Source organism: Engraulis encrasicolus, chromosome 24 (assembly GCF_034702125.1).
Source record: "Engraulis encrasicolus isolate BLACKSEA-1 chromosome 24, IST_EnEncr_1.0, whole genome shotgun sequence".
NCBI classification, from domain to species: Eukaryota; Metazoa; Chordata; class Actinopteri; order Clupeiformes; family Engraulidae; genus Engraulis; species Engraulis encrasicolus.
In genome coordinates this window covers 32,755,266-32,775,265 of record NC_085880.1, presented here as the reverse complement: position 1 = coordinate 32,775,265, position 20,000 = coordinate 32,755,266, and the positions used below count along the sequence as shown (strand labels likewise).

The window sequence follows — 20,000 nt, the reverse complement described above, 5'->3', positions numbered from 1 at the left end:
TGAGCTCATCCGTTCCCCATTACGGTGCCGGGTGTTACCAGTAAGCAGTCAGGCTTTTAACCAAAGTGACTTTGAAATGAAATCAGCGGGAGCGGGAAGCCAAGGCAAATGAACTGACCGGCAGATACAGAGATACGCCCAATGGCACCTTGGGAAAGCAGCCCCGACGCTTTCTGGTGTTTTTAAAGTAGCATCTCGCCGATCGATTGGAAGCAGTCACTGTGACCGACACACAAACACAAACACTCTCTCTCTCTCTCTCTCTCTCTCTCTCTCTCTCTCTCTCTCTCTCTCTCTCTCTCTCTCTCTCTCTCTCTCTCTCTCTCTCTCTCTCTCTCTCTCTCTGTCTCTCACACACACACACATACACATGCACGCGTAGACGCACGCACGCACGCACGCACACACACACATACATACACAAACACACTCACACACAAAATGCTCAGATATGAAGGATGTTGTTGATATGAAGGATGTTTTTAAGCACATATACTTACATACAGATATGAAGGATGTTATTCTTGATATGAAGGATGTAATTGAGCACATATACACACAGACATTGATGTTGTTTGACACCCACATGCATGCACACCCCCAATATGCTCAGTGTGAAGGCGTGTCCTGCCCAGCATGTGCACTGACCTAGGCCATAGGCCTATTTTAGAGTGCCGGTCTATCATTCCAACATACTGCTTACTTGGCCCTGGACTCGGTCGCCTCCATTTTTAAAGCATTTCTTTGATCAATAGAAAACGGTCACCGTGACGCACACACACACACACACATGTGCGCGCACACACACTAACACACACTGTGGATGTGTGTAATTCCCAGCGTGCTGCCTGTGACCTCAGTGCCGGTTCTGCGTGCGGTCGTGCTCATGCCATGCGGTGGCAGTGGTGGTGTTGTCTCTAGTCCATCCTGGAGAGTTGCGAATGTCCGCGGTGATAAGCGTTATCGGGCAGCCTTAGCGGACGAGGTGGGATGCGGTCGAAGGAGGAGGAAGGCCATTCAGATGATGTGTTATCTCATTTCCCCCACCCCACGCTCAACCTGCTGTTATTGACTACCCCCTACTGCTGTCCAGGCACACAAGCACTCTGACACACACACACACACTAAACATAGGCTTTCATACACACACACACGCACGCACACACACACACACACACACACACACACACACACACACACACACACACACCTTCATAAAAGCACACACACACACTTTCATAAAAGCACACACACAAACCCACACATACACACACTTACAAAACACACATGTACAGACACACACACACACACACACACACACACACACACACACACACACACACACACGTACACACTCATACAAGCACACACACACACACCGTTTGTTTAGCCAGGTGATGGTATGGAGTGCAGCGCTGAGTGGCCTTACTAAGCTGTAATCACTATGGGCCCTCTCCCTCTCACTCTTTCATCACCTCTTTTCATCTTCTTCTCTCCCTCTCCTGAGGAGTCTCTGTCGCTCTCTCGCTCTCTCTCTCTCTCTCTCTCTCTCTCTCTCTCTCTCTCTCTCTCTCTCTCTCTCTCTCTCTTGCTCTATCTCTCGCTCCTGCTCTCTCTCTCCCTCTCTCGATTTGTCTGTCTCTTTCTCTTGCTGACTTTGCATAGAAGTCCTGTTTCTGTCTGTCTGTCTGTCTGTCTGTCTGTCTCTCTCTCTCTCTCTCTCTCTCTCTCTCTCTCTCTCCGCTGTACCCTCCCCCTCCTCTCTTGGCTGTATCCCTCTCATTCTCTTCCTTCATCCATCCCTCCATCTGCATCCTCTGCTCCACTGGGTGGCCTTGTCCTTGACCTCCTGCTACCTCGGAAGAGGAGAGGAGAGGAGAGGAGAAGAGAAGGGAAAGAGTAGAATACTCTAGTGGAGAAGAGGAAGAGAGTGCAGGAGAGGCGCAGGATAGGCCAGTAAAGTAGAGGAGAAGCAAAGAGGAGAGGAGGAAGAATGAGGAAGAGGGTGATTGGCTTAGACAATCATGCAGTTATGTCATTATGACCATCACACATCACTGCCGTGTGTTTGTGTGCGTGTGTGTGTGCTCGTGTGTGTGTGAGTTTGTATGCATGTGTACATCCCTGTGGCCTGACAGTCATGAATACTAAATAGCTCAATCGCTTCCCAGAACACACACCCACACACACATGTGCCATTTCTTACATAAACACACACACACACACACACACACACACACACACACACACACACACACACACACACACACACACACACACACACACACACACACACACACACACACACACACACACACACACACACACACACACATACAGTGATACACACACACACCCCTGTATTTCATCCCTTGACTGTACGACAGAAGAGAGTGATACCTGGTTGCCTATGGCTCAGAAGGATAGGTGCGCGTGTGTGCGGGCGCGCGCGTGTGTGTGTGTGTGCACGTGCGAGTGTGTGTGTTTGTGTATTTGTGTGTGTGTGTGTGTGTGTGTGTGTGTGTGTGTGTGTGTGTGTGTGTGTGTGTGTGTGTGTGTGTGTGTTTGTGTATTTGTGTGTGTGTGTGTGTGTGTGTGTGTGTACATAAGGGTTAAAGGATGATGTTGGGGAGGGTGCGGGTGTGTATGGAGATGGAACAGGCAAGATAAGATTGAGGGGTGATGCAGTGAGCATCAAGGGTGGGGGGGAGGTTGGGTGGAAAGACGTTTGTTGGAAAGGGGTGATTTATGAAGAGGGGGAGTGTAGGGGGTAGATTGAGAGAGTAGGGGTCTAGCTATCGATGGGGGATATGGGGGGGGGGGGGGGGGGCTTTGGGATGGAAAGAGGTCGTATCTGTGGACTGGGGGGTGGGGGTGGGTGGTACTGAGAGACTGCGCCCCCCCAGTAGAGGAGAGAGGGGAGTGGTGAGAGACTGCTGAGTGGGGGGTAGTAAAATGGGGTGTATGGGGGTGGGGGGCACTGAGAGACACCAGCGTGGTGAGAGACTGCTTGGATTAATGAGCCTGCAAATGACTCTGCAGTGGGCAAGGGCAGTAGCAAAACACCTTTCTCTCTCTCTCACACACACACACACACACACACACACACACACACACACACACACACACACACACACACACACACACACAGTCTTCTTACAGATACGTACGCACCAACAGACACACTGAAACAAACATACATATGTTTAGACTTGCACTACACAGACATGCTAACACGAAGAAAGGCAAGCAGATGCCAAAGCACTCCCGCATGCATATTTCCACACCACATGTGCACTCACACAGACACACACACAGACACTCACTCACACACACATATTGATTGGCCACTGCCTTGACCCAGAAACACTGCCCTCTTCCTCACCCACTCACGTACCCTCTTGTAGCAACACGGCACCTTTACAGCCTCTGGCCTCGTCTCCTGCAGCACTCATTTGCATCCTAAAGAACATCTCTCTTCTCTTACACCTTCAGCATGTAACCAGATATGTAAACATGCACAAGCGCACTCTCGCACACACGCACGCACGCACACACACACGCACACACACACACACACGCACACACACACACACACACACACACACACACACACACACACACACACACACACACACACACACACACACACACACACACACACACACACACACACACACACGAACAGTCACATGTCAGTCACTCTGGCACTGTCACACACACACACACACACACACACACACACACACACACACACACACACACACACACACGAACAGTCACATGTCAGTCACTCTGGCACTGTCACACGCACACACACACACACACACACACACACACACACACACACACGTATAAACACACGTTTACACTCTCTCTCTCTCTCACTCACTCACTCACTCACTCACTCACTCACTCACTCACTCACTCACTCACACACACACACACAGACATCCACATGCTTACATGCACATTCTCATTAACTAGTATGTTCTCTTCCCCCACACAAACAAACACACAAACACACACACATGCACACACACATGCACACGGGTCCCACTTGTCATACACACACGCGCGCACACTCACACACACACTCGCACACGCACACATCCCACGAGTCATACACACGCACGCAGGCAGACACACACACACACACACTCCCGTCGCTGGCCTTCTGGGCATGGAGCTAGCAGCACTCCAATTGGGAAAGCAGCAGCAGTAGATATTCATAGGAGGGAGCGCTAGTGCTCCCCGGGGGCCAATAATCATTTCATTGCACCGCCGCCGCTCGGCCCCATTGTTGCTGCAGCGGCGCGCCACAGCTCTCTGCTGACCCCTGTTGGGCTGGTATGTGACACTGCAGGGAGAGGAGAGGAACACGAGGAAAGTGGAGGCAGAAGAGAGAGAGAATGATGTCTTTTAGCACCTGATGAATAATTCCTTAAATCCTTGAGTGTGTGTGTGCGTGCGTGCGCGCGTGTGCGTGTGTGTGTGTGTGTGTGTGTGTGAGTGAGAGAGACAGAGGGAGAGAGAGTGTTGGGGGTGGGGGAAGGAGAGGGAGTGGGGCTCTCACCAATGTCTGCTTCGTTTAGCACCACCATGCTATTAGCTTTTTCTCACCGCATCCACTTAACGGTGTGTTTATGCGTTTGTGTGTGTGACTCACTGCCGGTTGTGTGTGTATTAAAAAGGGAGAATAATAGCCTGGGTGTCGGTACACAGACATAATGCTGTAAAGAAAACCGAGAGACTGTGTGTCATGCTGTTGACTGTGCCCTTGTTTTCAGAGCTACAGAGCTGTCTTTGGGACATGTCTTGTATCTTGACCTGTCCATATAGAACTAGGACAGTTGTTCTTAACCTGGGGTGCGGGCACCCCCTCGGGGTGCACCAGAGATTTCAGGGGGTGCGCGGAATTTTGTTTGTGTTGAGGTTGTGACCAAAATTCTGTTTCCAAACATTATAATTATACCAAATTATAACATGTTTTGGACCTAATGTAAAGTCATTGAAGTATTGATTAATGTCTAAAGCAAGAATCATTGTAATTATTCATTTGAATCATTTTTCAGTGCATATACACGTCAATGGCGTATTTGCCATTGAGGAAAGGGAGGACGATCCTCCCTCAAAATAATAAAGCCAGATCTTCCAGTATAAATTACAGAAAACAAAACATATTTATTATATATTTGTTATATAATTGTTAGTATCTTATAGCTATTTAGCGATAAAAACATATACTTTAGCGCTTCTAATTCACATAATAGACCTTAGAGGACCGTCCTCCCTTCCATCCTCATTGACTTCCATTATAAATGGTGAAAATCCGGCCGTAGCGCGGGCTTTACTTTTTAACATTGAAGTGAATGGAGCTTAGGGAGGACTTTCCTCCCTTTAGGCGAAGCTGAATTTATCGAAAGCCAACCAGAATATGACGAGTTGGGTTGACAGACGACAAGCATGAACTCGGTCGTCATGACAACGATATACAAATCTACCGTGAAGAAGAATGCGGCAGCAGACAGTGGAAAGTTTGAATGTTTGAAAGGCGAATGTTTTATGAACCCTTAATAAATACAAACGAAATATCAACTGTTTTCATGTTGTGAATCGCGCAATATCACTCCCTGGATTTAGATTGAAAACCGAGTGGAAAGGTCAGTGTGTCTATATCAGTCTCTCACGTCACTCGAGCTACACAATGCAAGCGAAGCACGGATGCAAAAAAAAAAAAAAAAAGCACGGATGCAAATCCAAAGTCGGACACCATCACCAACGTTTTTAAAAGGTACTTTTGTTTCAGCATGTCCTACGCGCACAAATAATACTCTCAATGCTTGTCTTTGCGTTTCTCCTTCGTGCTTTTCTCCCAAAAGAGGGTTATTTACAAATGGGAATAAGAATGCTTTTGGCTGTAGATGAATGCACTGACCCTAGACTGGCGTTCTTTCTCACGCCTCAAGACGAGAAACATGACAGTACGAAGCTTTAACCTCTTCATAAAACGTCTCTGCCTAAACTTCCAACATGTAGCCTACATCATGTTATGTAATTTGATTTGGGTGTAATTAGGAATACTAGTCACGGATTTACAAAGTAATATGTAGGCCTACGACGTATTTTTTATTCGGAACCTACTAGGGAAAACCGTTCGATAGACAACGCTCGCCAGCTCCTCCTTCCATAGCTGCACAGCTGCTGTCGCTCTCAACGCAGGCTCAAACGCAAAACGGATAGGCGACCACAACGTCGTAGGCCATGTAGCCTACCATATTATGGATCATACATAAGATTTTAAAAAGAATATAATGGAAGGGGTTTAAAATGTTTAAAAATCTGTAAGAATGTGTTGGAAGGAGTTGAGTTAAAACCCTTAGGCCTAGGCTATAGGCTACTGTCACTCAATGTCATAGGCATTACTAGGTCTTCAGAATTGTCAATTTGTGCCTAATAAAACACAATTGACAGGGTGAGATGCCATGCTGCCTTTGGTCAAAGTTAGATATAGGGCCTACTCCCTATGTAACTTTCTACTTTCTATAATAATTTTCTTCACTCTTCTCTTTCTTTCCCCTCAAACACTTTGGGCAGTTATGTATGATAATATATTACACAAAGTTTGTTGCAATTATTTTTATAGATGTCATAAGTCAGCTTTCCAGACAACACAATGCCATATCAATTAAGTTACCTATTAGGCCTACAACGGTTGTAGTACAACCTAATACTAAACATCTGCCATTACTAACCCCATTTTCCCGCATCTACCGACTGACCACCTCCTTGTCCTCCCTAATTTTTATGACCAAAAGACGCCACTGATACATGTGTAGACGTTTGGGTTGGGAGTGCACAGCTTGTCTTGGGCACAGGTTAGGGGGTGCTTCAAGAGAAAAGGTTAAGAACCACTGAACAAGGAGATACACAGCTCAGGAAAATATGAAGAGACTACTTCAAAATCATCCGCTTTTTATTTTACTATCGATCGGTATGTGTTTGAGTGAAAATATTACTTATTACATCCTCTTGCCCACCACAGGTGCATGGCATGGCAACAGACACATGGGCTACACAGTAGCACTGCACCACAACACTCAGCCGTGCCCGTGTACCCGGTGCTCTAAGACAGTGTTTCCCAACCAGGGGTACGTGTACCACTAGGGGTACGCGAGCACACCTCAGGGGGTACGCAGAAAAATATAATAATAGCAAATATATTGAGTGTAGTCACATTGGGATAGAGGAACAGAGCATGTGTGAGGGTGAGGGGGTACTCATCATATGACAAAATGGCTTAGGGGGTACGCAGGACAAAAAAGGTTGGGAAACACTGCTCTAAGAGACTGTACTTGTCGAAATAGATTTGCAGTCATTGAAGAATGCATTAAGAAATCATGCTTATGTATTACGTTCATTATGTCTAACTGTTTAACTTTAACACTTTAGATTTTCTTTTGCCTTAAGACATGTAAAAGTTTGTATCTTTTACCTGACATGTTTCGACGGTGTTACTTCCGTCTTCATCAGAGTGTCACTGTGATGTTTTTAAAGCACGTCACACATCAACATCACAGTGACCCTCCGATGAAGACGGAAGTAACACCGTGGAAACATGTCAAGTAAAAGATAAAAACTTGTACATGTCTTAAGGCAAAAGAAAATCTAAAGTGTTAAAAAAAAAGAAATCATGCTGCTCGGCTCTAACATTTTCTTGCCCCACCCCCCGTCCCCTGTGCCCTCAGGAGCATGGCATCCCGACGGACATGGGCTATGCGGTGGCGCCGCACCACTCGGGCGTGTACCCGGTGCACAGCCAGCTGTACGAGGCCTGGAAGGCCGTCTGGGGCATCAAGGTGACCAGCACAGAGGAGTACCCACACCTCAGGCCGGCCAGGCACCGCAGGGGCTTCATACACAACGACATACAGGTACGAACCATACATGCGCAGACACACACGTGGACACACACGCGAACACACACGCGAACACACACACGGTGGACACACACGTGGACACACACGTGGACACACACGTGGACACACACATATGCACAGCACGTGTACACCGACACATACTCGACACACGCACAAACATGCATTTTTACACAGACACATACACACAAACATGTATGTGTACACTATGTAATGGAATATACACAGACACGTACACACAAACACAAACATGCATGTGTACACAGAGACATACTCACACACACACACAAACGCAAACATGCATGTGTACACAGACACAGATACTCACACACACAAACAGCAACATGAACATGCATGTGTACACAGATACTGACACACGCATGAGTAGCATGAAATGAAATTCTTTTGGATTTGGTTTCCTCCCTGCAATAGATCACTGTAACTTTTATTTTACATTGATCTTTAACTTAATCTCTCCTTCTCTCTCTCTCTCTCTCTCTCTCTCTCTCTCTCTCTCTCTCTCTCTCTCTCCCTCTCTCTCCCCCCCTCTCTCTCTCTCTCTCTCTCTCTCTCTCTCTCTCTCTACCTCTCTCTCTCTCCCTCTCCCTCTCCCTCTCTCTCTCTCTCTCTCTCTCTCTCTCTCTCTCTCTCTCTCTCCAGGTTCTCCCTAGGCAGACGTGTGGTCTGTTCACCCATACTATATTCTATAATGAGTATCCTGGCGGCTCTAAGGAGCTGGACAAGAGCATACGGGGAGGAGAGCTGTTCCTTACCGTGCTGCTCAACCCCGTGAGTAACACATACACACACATGCGTGCGCTTTGTCTAGGAATCTGGTCTAACACACACAGTCTCTCCTCTTTCACACACACACACACACACACACACACACACACACTTGTCCCTTTTCCCCTTTTTCTCTTTCTGACAGTCTTTCACTTAAACTCTGTGGCCATACTGTCTTCTTTCTTGCACAAACTCCCTTCCTCCCTCTCTCTCTCTCTCTCTCTCTCTCTCTCTCTCTCTCTCTTTCTCTCTCTCTCTCTCCCCCTTCCTCCCGCCATCCATCTCCATCTCGGTCTTTGCTTTTTTACACGCACGCACGCACACACACCACACACACACACACACACACACACACACACACACGCACGCACACACGCACACACACCACACACACACACACACACACACGTCCTTGATGTGGCTGCTTCTGGCCGGTGGCAAGGGCTGAGCAGTCTGTGGTGCCGCGCCGGGTGTCTTGAGACTGCTCCCATCCCATCAGCTGCTGTCAGGAGGTTTAATGGCTCCCGGCACCCAATCACCCTGCTGCTGTCGGGGCATCGCTGCCCTAGAAAAGTCACCAAAAAAGACACCAAGAGTTTATGAAACTGAGAAAGATATTACCCTTTTCTCTTTGCATGGTGTTGTTTCAATATGAAGTTTTTTTTTTCACTAAACAGTAAAAGCAAAAACATTTTATGCGGTTGGGGAAACTGGAATTGGGCAACGAGCTGTGGTTGTTTTAGAAGAGGCAGCTATCTTCTTGTTCTTGTATCAAAAGATTCTCAGTAATGTAGCCAAGATGCAGTACACATCAGTCACCAATGACAACAAAGTGTGCTCAATACCGGTCTAAAAGTTCAAATCCCACCCTTCCACCCCTTTCCAACGCACTCCATGGCTGAGGTGCCCTTGAGCAAGGCCCTTAACCCCATACTGCTCCAGGGACTGTAACCAACACCCTATAAATAACGAAGTCGCTTTTGATAAGAGCGTCAGCTTAGTGTAATGTAATGTAACATTGATTCCGGAAGAAACTCATTATGAACTGTCCTTATCAATCGTCTCTGCAGCACTCTCCTGCCTAGCTGCTCTCTCGTACCCTTCTCACTTCTCTCCTCCCCCTCTCCTCTTCAATTCGGTCGTCTCCTCCCCCTCTCCTTCCCTCTCCCTCTCCCTCTCCTCTCCTCTCCTCCCCCTCTCCTCTCCAGATCAGCATCTTTATGACGCACCTGTCCAACTACGGTAACGACCGGCTGGGCCTCTACACCTTTGAGTCCCTGGTGAAGTTTGTGCAGTGCTGGACCAACCTGCGGCTGCAGACGCTGCCCCCGGTGGAGCTGGCGGAGAGGTACTTCGAGATGTTCCCAGAGGAGAGGGACCCGCTCTGGCAGGTGAGGCTTTTATGCAGAGTACAATGAGTAGAGTAAAGTAGAGTTGTTTTATTTAACCCCAGGGGAAAATGAGGGTGTCAAGGGCTGTTGCAGGCGTGCTGTTGGGGAACACCATTCAAGTGAACGGCGCATTCTGCTGAATGATGTTGTTATAAAATGCCCATAATAAACACTGCAAAACACACATACACACATCAGGCATTAAGATGGCACCATGTTGAGGGGGGCAGGGGAATGCTGCCCCATATATTCAATATAATACAGGACATCCCAAGATGCATATACAGACATACACCCATTTCCTTTGCTACGGTGCTTAAGTTTCATGCTTTGATAATTTTCTGGAAAAGTGGCTGCTGGAAGAACAGGTCTTAGGACTTACCGTGTAGATGGGTAGATAATCACCAGGAGTGTTGAGATCCAGCCTTAATTATTGTTTTCATGTGATGTATGGATATTTTTAGCATAAAGAGGAGAAAAAATCCGCACATCAATCCGGCCCTTAACCCATTGATGCCTAAAGAACCTGCAAAAAGGCTGCTGAATGCCTGAGCCCTTTTTAAAAAAAAAAAAAAGTTGCCCTCAGCCTATGAAAAACTAAATTTCTCTGCCTCTGAAGCACATAAAAATATGCAATAAGTCAAGATTGTCTCAAATCTCATGAGCCTGAATGTTCTGTCATGCAGCTTCAGGTGCCAGGGCCAATGTTGCACAACGTAACATCCAAGACCAATGGGTTAGGCCATCATCATTGCATAGTATGTGAATCAATTTAGCAACAACTGTTCCACTCTGTAATGGGTCTGAGTGTGTCATTAATGGCTAGGTTAACCAGCATTATGAACTGGAGCTATGCTAGTTACAGCAGTTGTCTACTATTCACTGTGACTGCTACTCCTGTTGCACCATCACTGGCCATGCACCGCCCATAGCAACATGCATTGCACTGTTCTCCTGGGTAATACCATTATCCCTCCATTAGTTTAATGGCAAAGTAAAAGGTGATGGCTGGTTATGTAGCGAAATGCTTTTCATCCACATCCACAGCCATTATTGACTCTCAATGATGCTGTTTACTGACCAGCCACCAATCCTCCCATTGCTCTCTGCACTCCTCCATTGTGATAATGGCTTAACACTGGTAGCCTATTATTATGTGTTTTTGTATTGTTTTTGTTTTTATTGTTATTGTTTTGTGTGATTTTGTATTATGAAGTGTGTTTACTTCCACAGAAGTAATACCTCTATTGTTGTGTGGTGTTTTTTTATTTATTTCATAAGTATATCGATCAAGGAAAATGTCTGAAAGTCAACATTTAAGTGTCGATCCTTATGCCTCCATAAGTTCATCCGTTCATGTTCCTTGCACAGTGTGTTCTTTCCATCATTTTAACTCCCATCACTGACGACAGATGTTTGATGCAGTATCTCGCAAAAGTGTTATTCAAAGGTCATTTTCTCATTTGAATCTGCATGATGTTGAATGGTGAAAAGTCAAAATTGTTGTGGCCAGGCTGACAGCGGGGGAAACTTTATTGCTTGAGGTGGGGCGTCAGCCAATCGTGAGGCCACAAGTACAGGTTGAGGAGGGGTGTAAAGATGATGGACTGTACCCAGTGTAGGATCACACAAGTATTTTGGTCAAAATCCATCCATACGTTCAAACCTCCCACACGACTGGACAGCGAGAGAACAGTAATGTGTCCGGCACCCTCGAGCCAAGGCATAAAAACTACTCTGTGATCATTTCTGATCTGATGTGGTTTGTTTACATCCATAGTAGCCAAACCAATTTTAGTAAAAAGATGGGGGAACAACAGTGTGTATTTTCCTGAACCATATCATATGTGCTTCCAATTATTTTTATCTTCTAGAAAAATCAAAACTGCCTGCTGCAGTTTTCATCAAACTTTCATCAAACTTTTTATTTCCCCGTCATTTTAAATTTTAAATTTCCTAGCTTGAGTTGCAAGGAGTTTACTAACTAAGATGGGGAGAGTATCTTCAACGTTTCAATGCCCGCACACCACGAGGAAATTCGTTTAGTGTTGTTGTTGGCAATGATGATGGTGAAATCGATAAGGAGATTAAAAATCACTGTTGGGGAGTTAACGGCTGGGTATCATATAAAGGCAGACGATTGCAGTGCCTTGGGCGCTTGTGGAGGAGTAACACAGCCAAACTAATTGAAACCCCTCAAGTGGGTTTTATCTGGAGGTGATCTTAGCAGTACAAGCAAGGCGGAAGGGAGGGAGGGAGGGAGGGAGGGGGGGGGGGGGGTGTAGGTAAAAAAAGAGAGTGCAGGAATGGAAAAGCGAGACAGAACAGGGAGGTGTAGAGAGAGAGACAGCAGGACGGGGAGCAGAGACAGAGAAAGCAAGGAGGATGGAGCATGGAGGGAAAAGGTAGAGTGCAAGAGAGTAGAAGGCTAGCAAGTATTAGAGACGGAGCCGTAAAGAGAGAACGAGCAAGACAGAAAAAGTGGGGGGTAGATGAAGAGAGGGATCCAGAGAGAGACTGAAAGAGAGGGCAGAAGATAGTGAAGGAGGTAGGAGAGAGGCTGGGGAGAAGGGGGTTGGAGAGAATGAGACAGTGAGTGAAAGGAGGGAGCAGGGCAGAGATCTTTTTTCACTGATTAAATTTAAATCTCCACTCTCAGATTCAAAGGTCTGCCATCACATTTGATTATCATCTTGCACTTGCACCTCCCAACCGCACCCCCCACCCCTCTTCTCCCTCTCCCTCTCCCTCCTTCACCTAATGGGCAGATTGTAAGTTGTAAGTCACTGATTCTTGAAAGTTTGGCAAAAACATGTCCCTGCAGTAAAATATTAATTCTGTTGAAAATCAACTAAATTTTCACAAACAAAATGAACCCAGGTAATGGCCAAGGGGTCTGTCACACGAATACACAGTTGATTGAAATATTTAAGTGTAATTTTATTACTTTTCATGGCTATAAACCTGTCCACACCCTGTAAACACGCCTGTCCCAAGGACTGGCATCATCATTTCAATTGACTTAAAATACAAAAATCACTAACAGAATTGAACAATATCACCATGATGTGGAAGACCATATTAAAGTGGTTCTACAGATGTGCACAAAGTGGATGTAAAACAATATTTACTATTATTTAATGATTGCTCAAAATGTGTCCAGCATATTGGTCACCACCGTCAGATTTTTTCTAAAAGACAATAAAATCAGGTATGCACAAGGTAATTTTCATTACTGAGGACCCCTTTTCAAACCTTCAGCTCTACTGCCTACTTCACCATCACTGAAGCTCCTGTAAGTTTATTATTTTGTCCTCAGTTTGTTAATTTGTTTGGACACTGGTACTGTCCCAACCATAAACTGTCAACACCGTCGGGGGTTTTAATAGTATTGTATTACATTAATGTTAATAAATATAATTTTTTTCAGAAAAGGTATGAAGCACCCAAGAAACAGAGCGAAAATGAAATGGCTAATGTGAACAAACAATGCATAATATTTAAAAGAGTGTTTTTTTGTCTCACACCGTCAGATGTCACCACCGTCATGTTGTTCCATATTTTACTAAATTGTGCTGGTTAATGAAACATTACTAGGCATGTTAGTAATAATTGTGATCCAACATGATACTCTAGCCACCACTGAGGTGCATTTGGAGGTTTTTTTTGTCAGAAAACCTGACGGTGGTGACATCTGATGGAGTTCACCAAAAAACACATGTTTTACGTGTTTTTGACATGTTTTAAGAATATGCATACAATAAGTATCTACAGTTATGTTGAATTGTTAAAGTAATTCACTTTAATACAGTAAACATGTGTTTTTACTTCTAATTCTGTCTGCCGCTGTTGACAAAACAAGAAAGAGCCCATTTTATGAAAAATGTTAAACATGGGGAGCTTGGCCAATGCATTCACTGCACAGCCAAGACCTACATCTATACACCTCTATATTTTGGATTTGAACAACTTAAAAGCTGTTTTTACCACATTTTCAACAACCAGTGGCTTACTTCCTAGATAATCTAACTAATGAAGTAAAAACACATGCTCATACTGTGCACAAACAAAAATAAAGTGTTTATGCAAGATGCCATTGACTTGAGAGGGCTGTTTATTTTGCTAAATGCAGGTACTAATTAGGCCACTTTCACCACTCTCAGATTACTGTCACCACCGTCAGTTCTTAAGTCACCACCGTAAGAAGGAGTTTTGGACATTTTAAATGTATGTGCTTACAACATTTTCCTTAGGAGTTGTTGAAATATCAAAGTAATAGCCAATTTAAAGCCTACACGAATATTTGTGAAATTACAAAAATTGTTTGTTGTATTTAGGCGTTAAGTAAGCATCGTTTGACGGTACATATTTTAAAATTAGAACACATGAAACAGTATTAAAATAGAACAAAAGTGAATTTTCAACATTTAAAGGCATATGTGTGAAGCAAAAAATACACATAATCACTTAAAAACTCCAGATACATATGCAACCAAATCAATACAATTTTAATAACTTTTAATTGTGTCTGACGGTGTTGACAAAAAACAAGGTATGGTCGGAGAAAAGCCTGATTTCTGAAAAAAATACATAATGGGGAGATTGGCCTTGTGCATTTCTGAAAAGCCAAGACCTTAGTCTACAAGGATATACCATATAATTTTGTAATTCACTTTGTTTTTTTCTGTCAACATTACAACCTGTTTTAGCCACTTTCTCAAGAATCAGTGACGTATAAAACTACTTTAAGGCTTTATCTCATCAGGCCCTTTTCAAATATACGCTTTCAAGGGTGCACTCTTTCACAGCCTAGCGTGCACTCCATATCCGTCTTTCTGAACACTGGGAACTTGTTCACCAGATACATATTTGGCAGCCTTATCCCCCTTATATTTTGATTAGCCTAATAGTTACCGCACCTTGGTACTGAACGAGTTGCAAGTTTGAATCCCGGTACGATTTAAAAGAAAGGAACACTATGTGTAGGGACTGTTGGCCTCTACCCTTATCCATGACATTGAGGTGCACTTGAGCAAAGCTTCATTCTAACCCCACCTTACTTCAGGGCGACCACCCCTCCATGGACAGACATACAGACAGACAGACAGGCAGACAGATGGACAGACAGGCGGATGGAAAGAAAGAAATGGATAGCGTGACAAAACAACTTTCAAAAAGTTGACTGTGCAATGAGTCGTTGTTTTGCTTTTTCTTTGTGTTCAGTTTTAGAATGTCCTACAGAGAAGAATGTAACGAAATTAATTATGTCAAACGTGGTCGGTCGTGTTGCTTGCAATGTTAACACGGTGCTAGCTGCTTTATATAAAAGCATCAGCTATCAATAATGTACTGCAATTTCATGTAGTGTAGTGCAATGCACTGCAATGTAATTCAATATAGTGTTCGGCAATGTACTGAGATCCTGAGATCCTGTCTTGTCCATTTGTCTCTCCAGAACCCGTGCCACGACAAGCGTCACAAGGACATCTGGTCCAAGGAGAAGACCTGCGACAGACTGCCCAAGTTCCTGGTTGTGGGGCCACAGAAAACAGGTACTGTATGATCCCAACAACAGAATGGGATAGAATGGAATAGAATAGAATTTCATTTATTGGAAATGGAAATTCTAGAGTATGTAGTATATGGTAAGGTATGAGTACAGAGTAATGGAAATTATATGTATAGTAAGTATAAGAAAGTATATGTAATTCGGATCATTTCTGCCTGCCGAACAAAGGCAAACTACCAGTGTACAACTACGCCATACAACTACTCTAGCACGGAAGCCACATATGATAGATTAAAATGTATCCAGACTGGCCATGAGGAAGGGGATTCAGCCACCTGTGAAGGGATGTGTTTATTGGCTAGGGGCTGTATTATCTGATCATGATAAAATAAGGACTTTCTGTGGCCATCTCTACAGTGTAAGACCAGAGATTTTCTTTCTTGTCCTTTATTTTTGAAGCTACTGTACCGGTATCTTTGCCAAATACAGCACTGTTGTCACGTTGAAAACAAATATTAGCTTGTTTTTCTTTGTTTTGGCACGACTCTTAATTTTAACTGCCCCCAGCAAATTAACAAAAGCCCCCTCTCCTCTCCTCTCCTCTCTTCTCCTCCCTCTTCCCTCCATCCTGGTTGCTAGGCACCACAGCACTGCACTCGTTCCTGTCTCTGCATCCCGCCATCACGGGCAGCTTCCCCAGTCCAGTCACCTATGAGGAGATCCAGTTCTTCAACGGGAACAACTACCACAACGGCATCGACTGGTACACACACACACACACACAAACACTACATCACACATGTGTGCGCATACCACACGCACACATATACACACTCACGCACCACAGCACCAATCCTAACAAATGCTGTACTATAGAACTCAATACACACATTATACTCATGCACACACACACACACACACACACACACACACACACACACACACACACACTCCTGTTGTGCTGCACTTGTGCTGTCGATGGAACACAAGAGTGCTGTTGTCCTCATGAACTCCGCATCGAGCACAGGCGATGGATTTTTATCTGCCAGACTATAGCCTATTCATTTAATGACACCCGTGTTTTTTATTCAGTGGGCAGACGGGCTCATTGAACGCAGCGTGCGTGAGTCAGGAAAGCTGAAATGCCAGCAGTGTTCATAGTGCTGATCAAAGTCCTGCGTATTGACTCCAGTCAGACTAATTGGCTTCTGATTGGCTCCTAGTGGTCAGGCCTGTGTGTGCTGTTGTTAGTGGCTATAGTCTTGTCAAGTGCTTACAGTAATGGATCGGTCTTTCTGCCTTTTTTCCTTTATGACTGGCTGTTTATTGTCGTTTCTTCCTTCTCATCTCTCTATCTGGCACGCTCTCCTCATCTCTCTCATCTTTGTTTTCTATCTGTTTCTTGATCTCCCTCTTTGTTTATGCCTTTGTTTATGTTTAATAACACACACACACACACACACAAACATTCATATCTCTGTCTTCATATCTTATCTCATTATTGACCTGTCACCTCCCTGTTTATTTGTCTGTGTGTGATTCTCTCATTTATTATTATCTTATGGCTCTCTTTCATATTTATGTCTCCATGTCTCATCATTGATCTCATCATCTCTGTGTTTATTTCTCTCTCTCTCTATCTCTATCTCTATCTCTCTCTCTCTCTCTCTCTCTCTCTCTCTCTCTCTCTCTCTCTCTCCTCTCCTCTCCTCTCCTCTCCTCTCTTTCTCTCTCCTCTCCTCAGGTATATGGATTTCTTTCCGTTCCCGTCGAATGCGAGCACTGACTTCATGTTTGAGAAGAGTGCTAACTACTTTGACAGTGAGGTGGCTCCCAAGCGTGCCGCTGCTCTGCTGCCCAGGGCTAAAGTACTAGCCGTCCTCATCAACCCCTCAGACAGGGCCTACTCTTGGTACCAGGTGAGACACACACACACACACACACACACACACACACACACACACACACACACACACACACACACACACACACACACACACACACACACACACACACACACCAACCCCTCAGACAGGGCCTACTCTTGGTACCAGGTGAGACACACACACGCACAGACACACACGCACAGACACACACACGCACAGACACACACACACACACACACACACACACACACACACACACACACACCCCCACCAACCCCTCAGACAGGGCCTACTCTTGGTACCAGGTGAGACACACACACACACACACACACACACACACACACACACACACACACACACACACACACACACACACACACACACACACACACACACACACACACACACACCAACCCCTCAGACAGGGCCTACTCTTGGTACCAGGTGAGACACACACACACACACACACACACACACACACACACACACACACACACACACACACACACACACACACACACACACACACACACCTCAACCTCTCAGAGGATACTCATGGTCCCAGGTGAGATACACACACACGTAAAAATCAAGCGGTCCCTCAGAGCCTACTCATGGACATTAACAGACACAGACAGGCCGACACATACATAAGCACCTGCAAAATTGCCTTGCCGTAGTCCTATAATGCTGCCTCTAATGAAGACTGGTTGCTTCACTGCCATGTGTGTGCCGGCCACAGGATGTGCTGCATATGCTTTCTGTCTGTGTGCATGTTTGTGAATGTGTGTGTGTGTGTGTGTGTGTGTGTGTGTGTCTGTACTTGTGTGTGCATACGTGCGTGTCTGTGTGCATGTGTGTTCCATGATCCATCATCATCAGGCGTATTGGTGTTAACTGCTGCTGTACACAAGCACAGCCCTGCAGCCTCTTATCGCAAGTGATTTGCACTGCAATGTGAGCATGTGTAGGTGCCTTCTGCTCTGCGTGTGTGTGTTTGAGCACGCGTGTGTGTGCACATGTGTGTGTGTGTGCGTCTGTGCGCATATATGTGCGGCCCCGGTGTGCGTTGTGTTCTGCATGACTAGGCAACATAGCCAAGAGCTGCCATCCAGAGTAATTAACTTCCTCTGACACTAAGCATTGATGCGGCTTCAAGAACTAAACAGTCTTTTCCCCAATGTGCGCTTGTGTGTGAACGTGTGTGTGAATTTGCCCGCGTCTAATGTATTCATGCATGTGGTGGGTGGGTACATCATGTTTGTAATGCTGTAAGTAAGTGTTCTGTGTGTGTTTGTGTGCACGCACCACAACACATCTGGTATGTGCTCCCTTACGCCTCTTAAACATATGCTAAGGCTCTAAACTAAACCATGACGAGGCCTCCCATATACCGGCAGATTCCAGCCAAGACCCCCTTACATTGATCGTGTCACACTGGGGTTTTTGTCGGTGTATCGCCCTTTCAAAGCCATAGTCTAGGTCTGGGAGTCAATGCTCGGGATATAGGAAATGGCGATAATAGTACGAGATGCAGTGGATTATAATAACACAGTTCTTAAAGGAGAAGTCCAGTTTTTTGAACATTAAGGCCATTTTCTGGGTGGTCTGCAATGTTTTAGAGTCCCCCTCACCGTTTATTTCATGTTTGCTGCAGTCTCTGTTATTTGGCTGATATGGATTTGATCTCAACCAGCTTTAGAATGGCCGTCTATGAGCACCTGCAACTCTGTTCTTAAAATCACCTTAAACATTTGTTTTCAAAAGTCTACAGCTCACAAAGTGGTTAGGGGTGTTCACTAGCAGTCCCTAACAAGTTTCAAGGCGAAATATGGCTTCTGTCATTTTTTATTTGCCATTTTGTGAAAGAAAGTGAAAGTGAAACTTAATTTACAAATTGCTACATAAAACACACATAAAACACGACAGATGCCATATTTCGCTACAAAAATTCTTAAGGAACACCAGTGAATACTGCTGAACACTTGGTGAGTTGCATATTCTTGAAAACAAATGTTAAAGGTGATTTTATTAACAGATTGCAGGTGCCCATAGACGGCCATTCTAAAGCTGGTTGAGATCAAATCCAAATCAGCCAAATAACAGAGACTGCAGCAAACATGACATAAACGGCGAGGGGGACTCTAAAACATTGCAGACCACTCAGAAAATGGCCTTAATGTTCAAAAAACTGGACTTCTCCTTTAACTAAAGGGAATATTGTTAAGGTAATTGTTGGTTTATTTTGGTGCACTTGATTCAATTATTTATTTAGTTTTTCCTGCCAATCTGCCACGCTCCCTCAGGGCTCCCCGGCTTCCACTTTGAAAACCACTGTGCTAATGTGTTTTTGCTCAATCTGTGTGTGTGCGTGTGCGTGTGTGCGCGTGTGTGCGTGTGTGTGTGCGTGTGCGCGTGCGTTGCGTGTGCGTGTGTGTGTGTGTGTGTGTGTGTGTGTGTATCAGCACCAGAGGGCTCATCAGGACCCTGC

The 20,000-nt window shown here is 45.1% G+C and overlaps 1 protein-coding gene across 2 annotated transcripts in view; it reads left to right on the top strand.

Moving 5' to 3' along the window:
• Window positions 1–20,000, top strand: part of ndst2a (N-deacetylase/N-sulfotransferase (heparan glucosaminyl) 2a) — a 226,451-nt gene that overhangs the window by 200,228 nt on the left and 6,223 nt on the right. For both annotated transcript variants that reach the window (XM_063191916.1, XM_063191917.1), the window contains 7 exons: window positions 7,749–7,934; window positions 8,598–8,726; window positions 9,932–10,114; window positions 15,570–15,666; window positions 16,263–16,386; window positions 17,368–17,542; window positions 19,975–20,000. The exon at window positions 19,975–20,000 is cut by the window's right edge and continues 145 nt beyond it. In XM_063191916.1, the coding sequence (XP_063047986.1) occupies window positions 7,749–7,934; window positions 8,598–8,726; window positions 9,932–10,114; window positions 15,570–15,666; window positions 16,263–16,386; window positions 17,368–17,542; window positions 19,975–20,000 (920 nt within the window). The remainder of the gene's footprint in view (window positions 1–7,748; window positions 7,935–8,597; window positions 8,727–9,931; window positions 10,115–15,569; window positions 15,667–16,262; window positions 16,387–17,367; window positions 17,543–19,974) is intronic.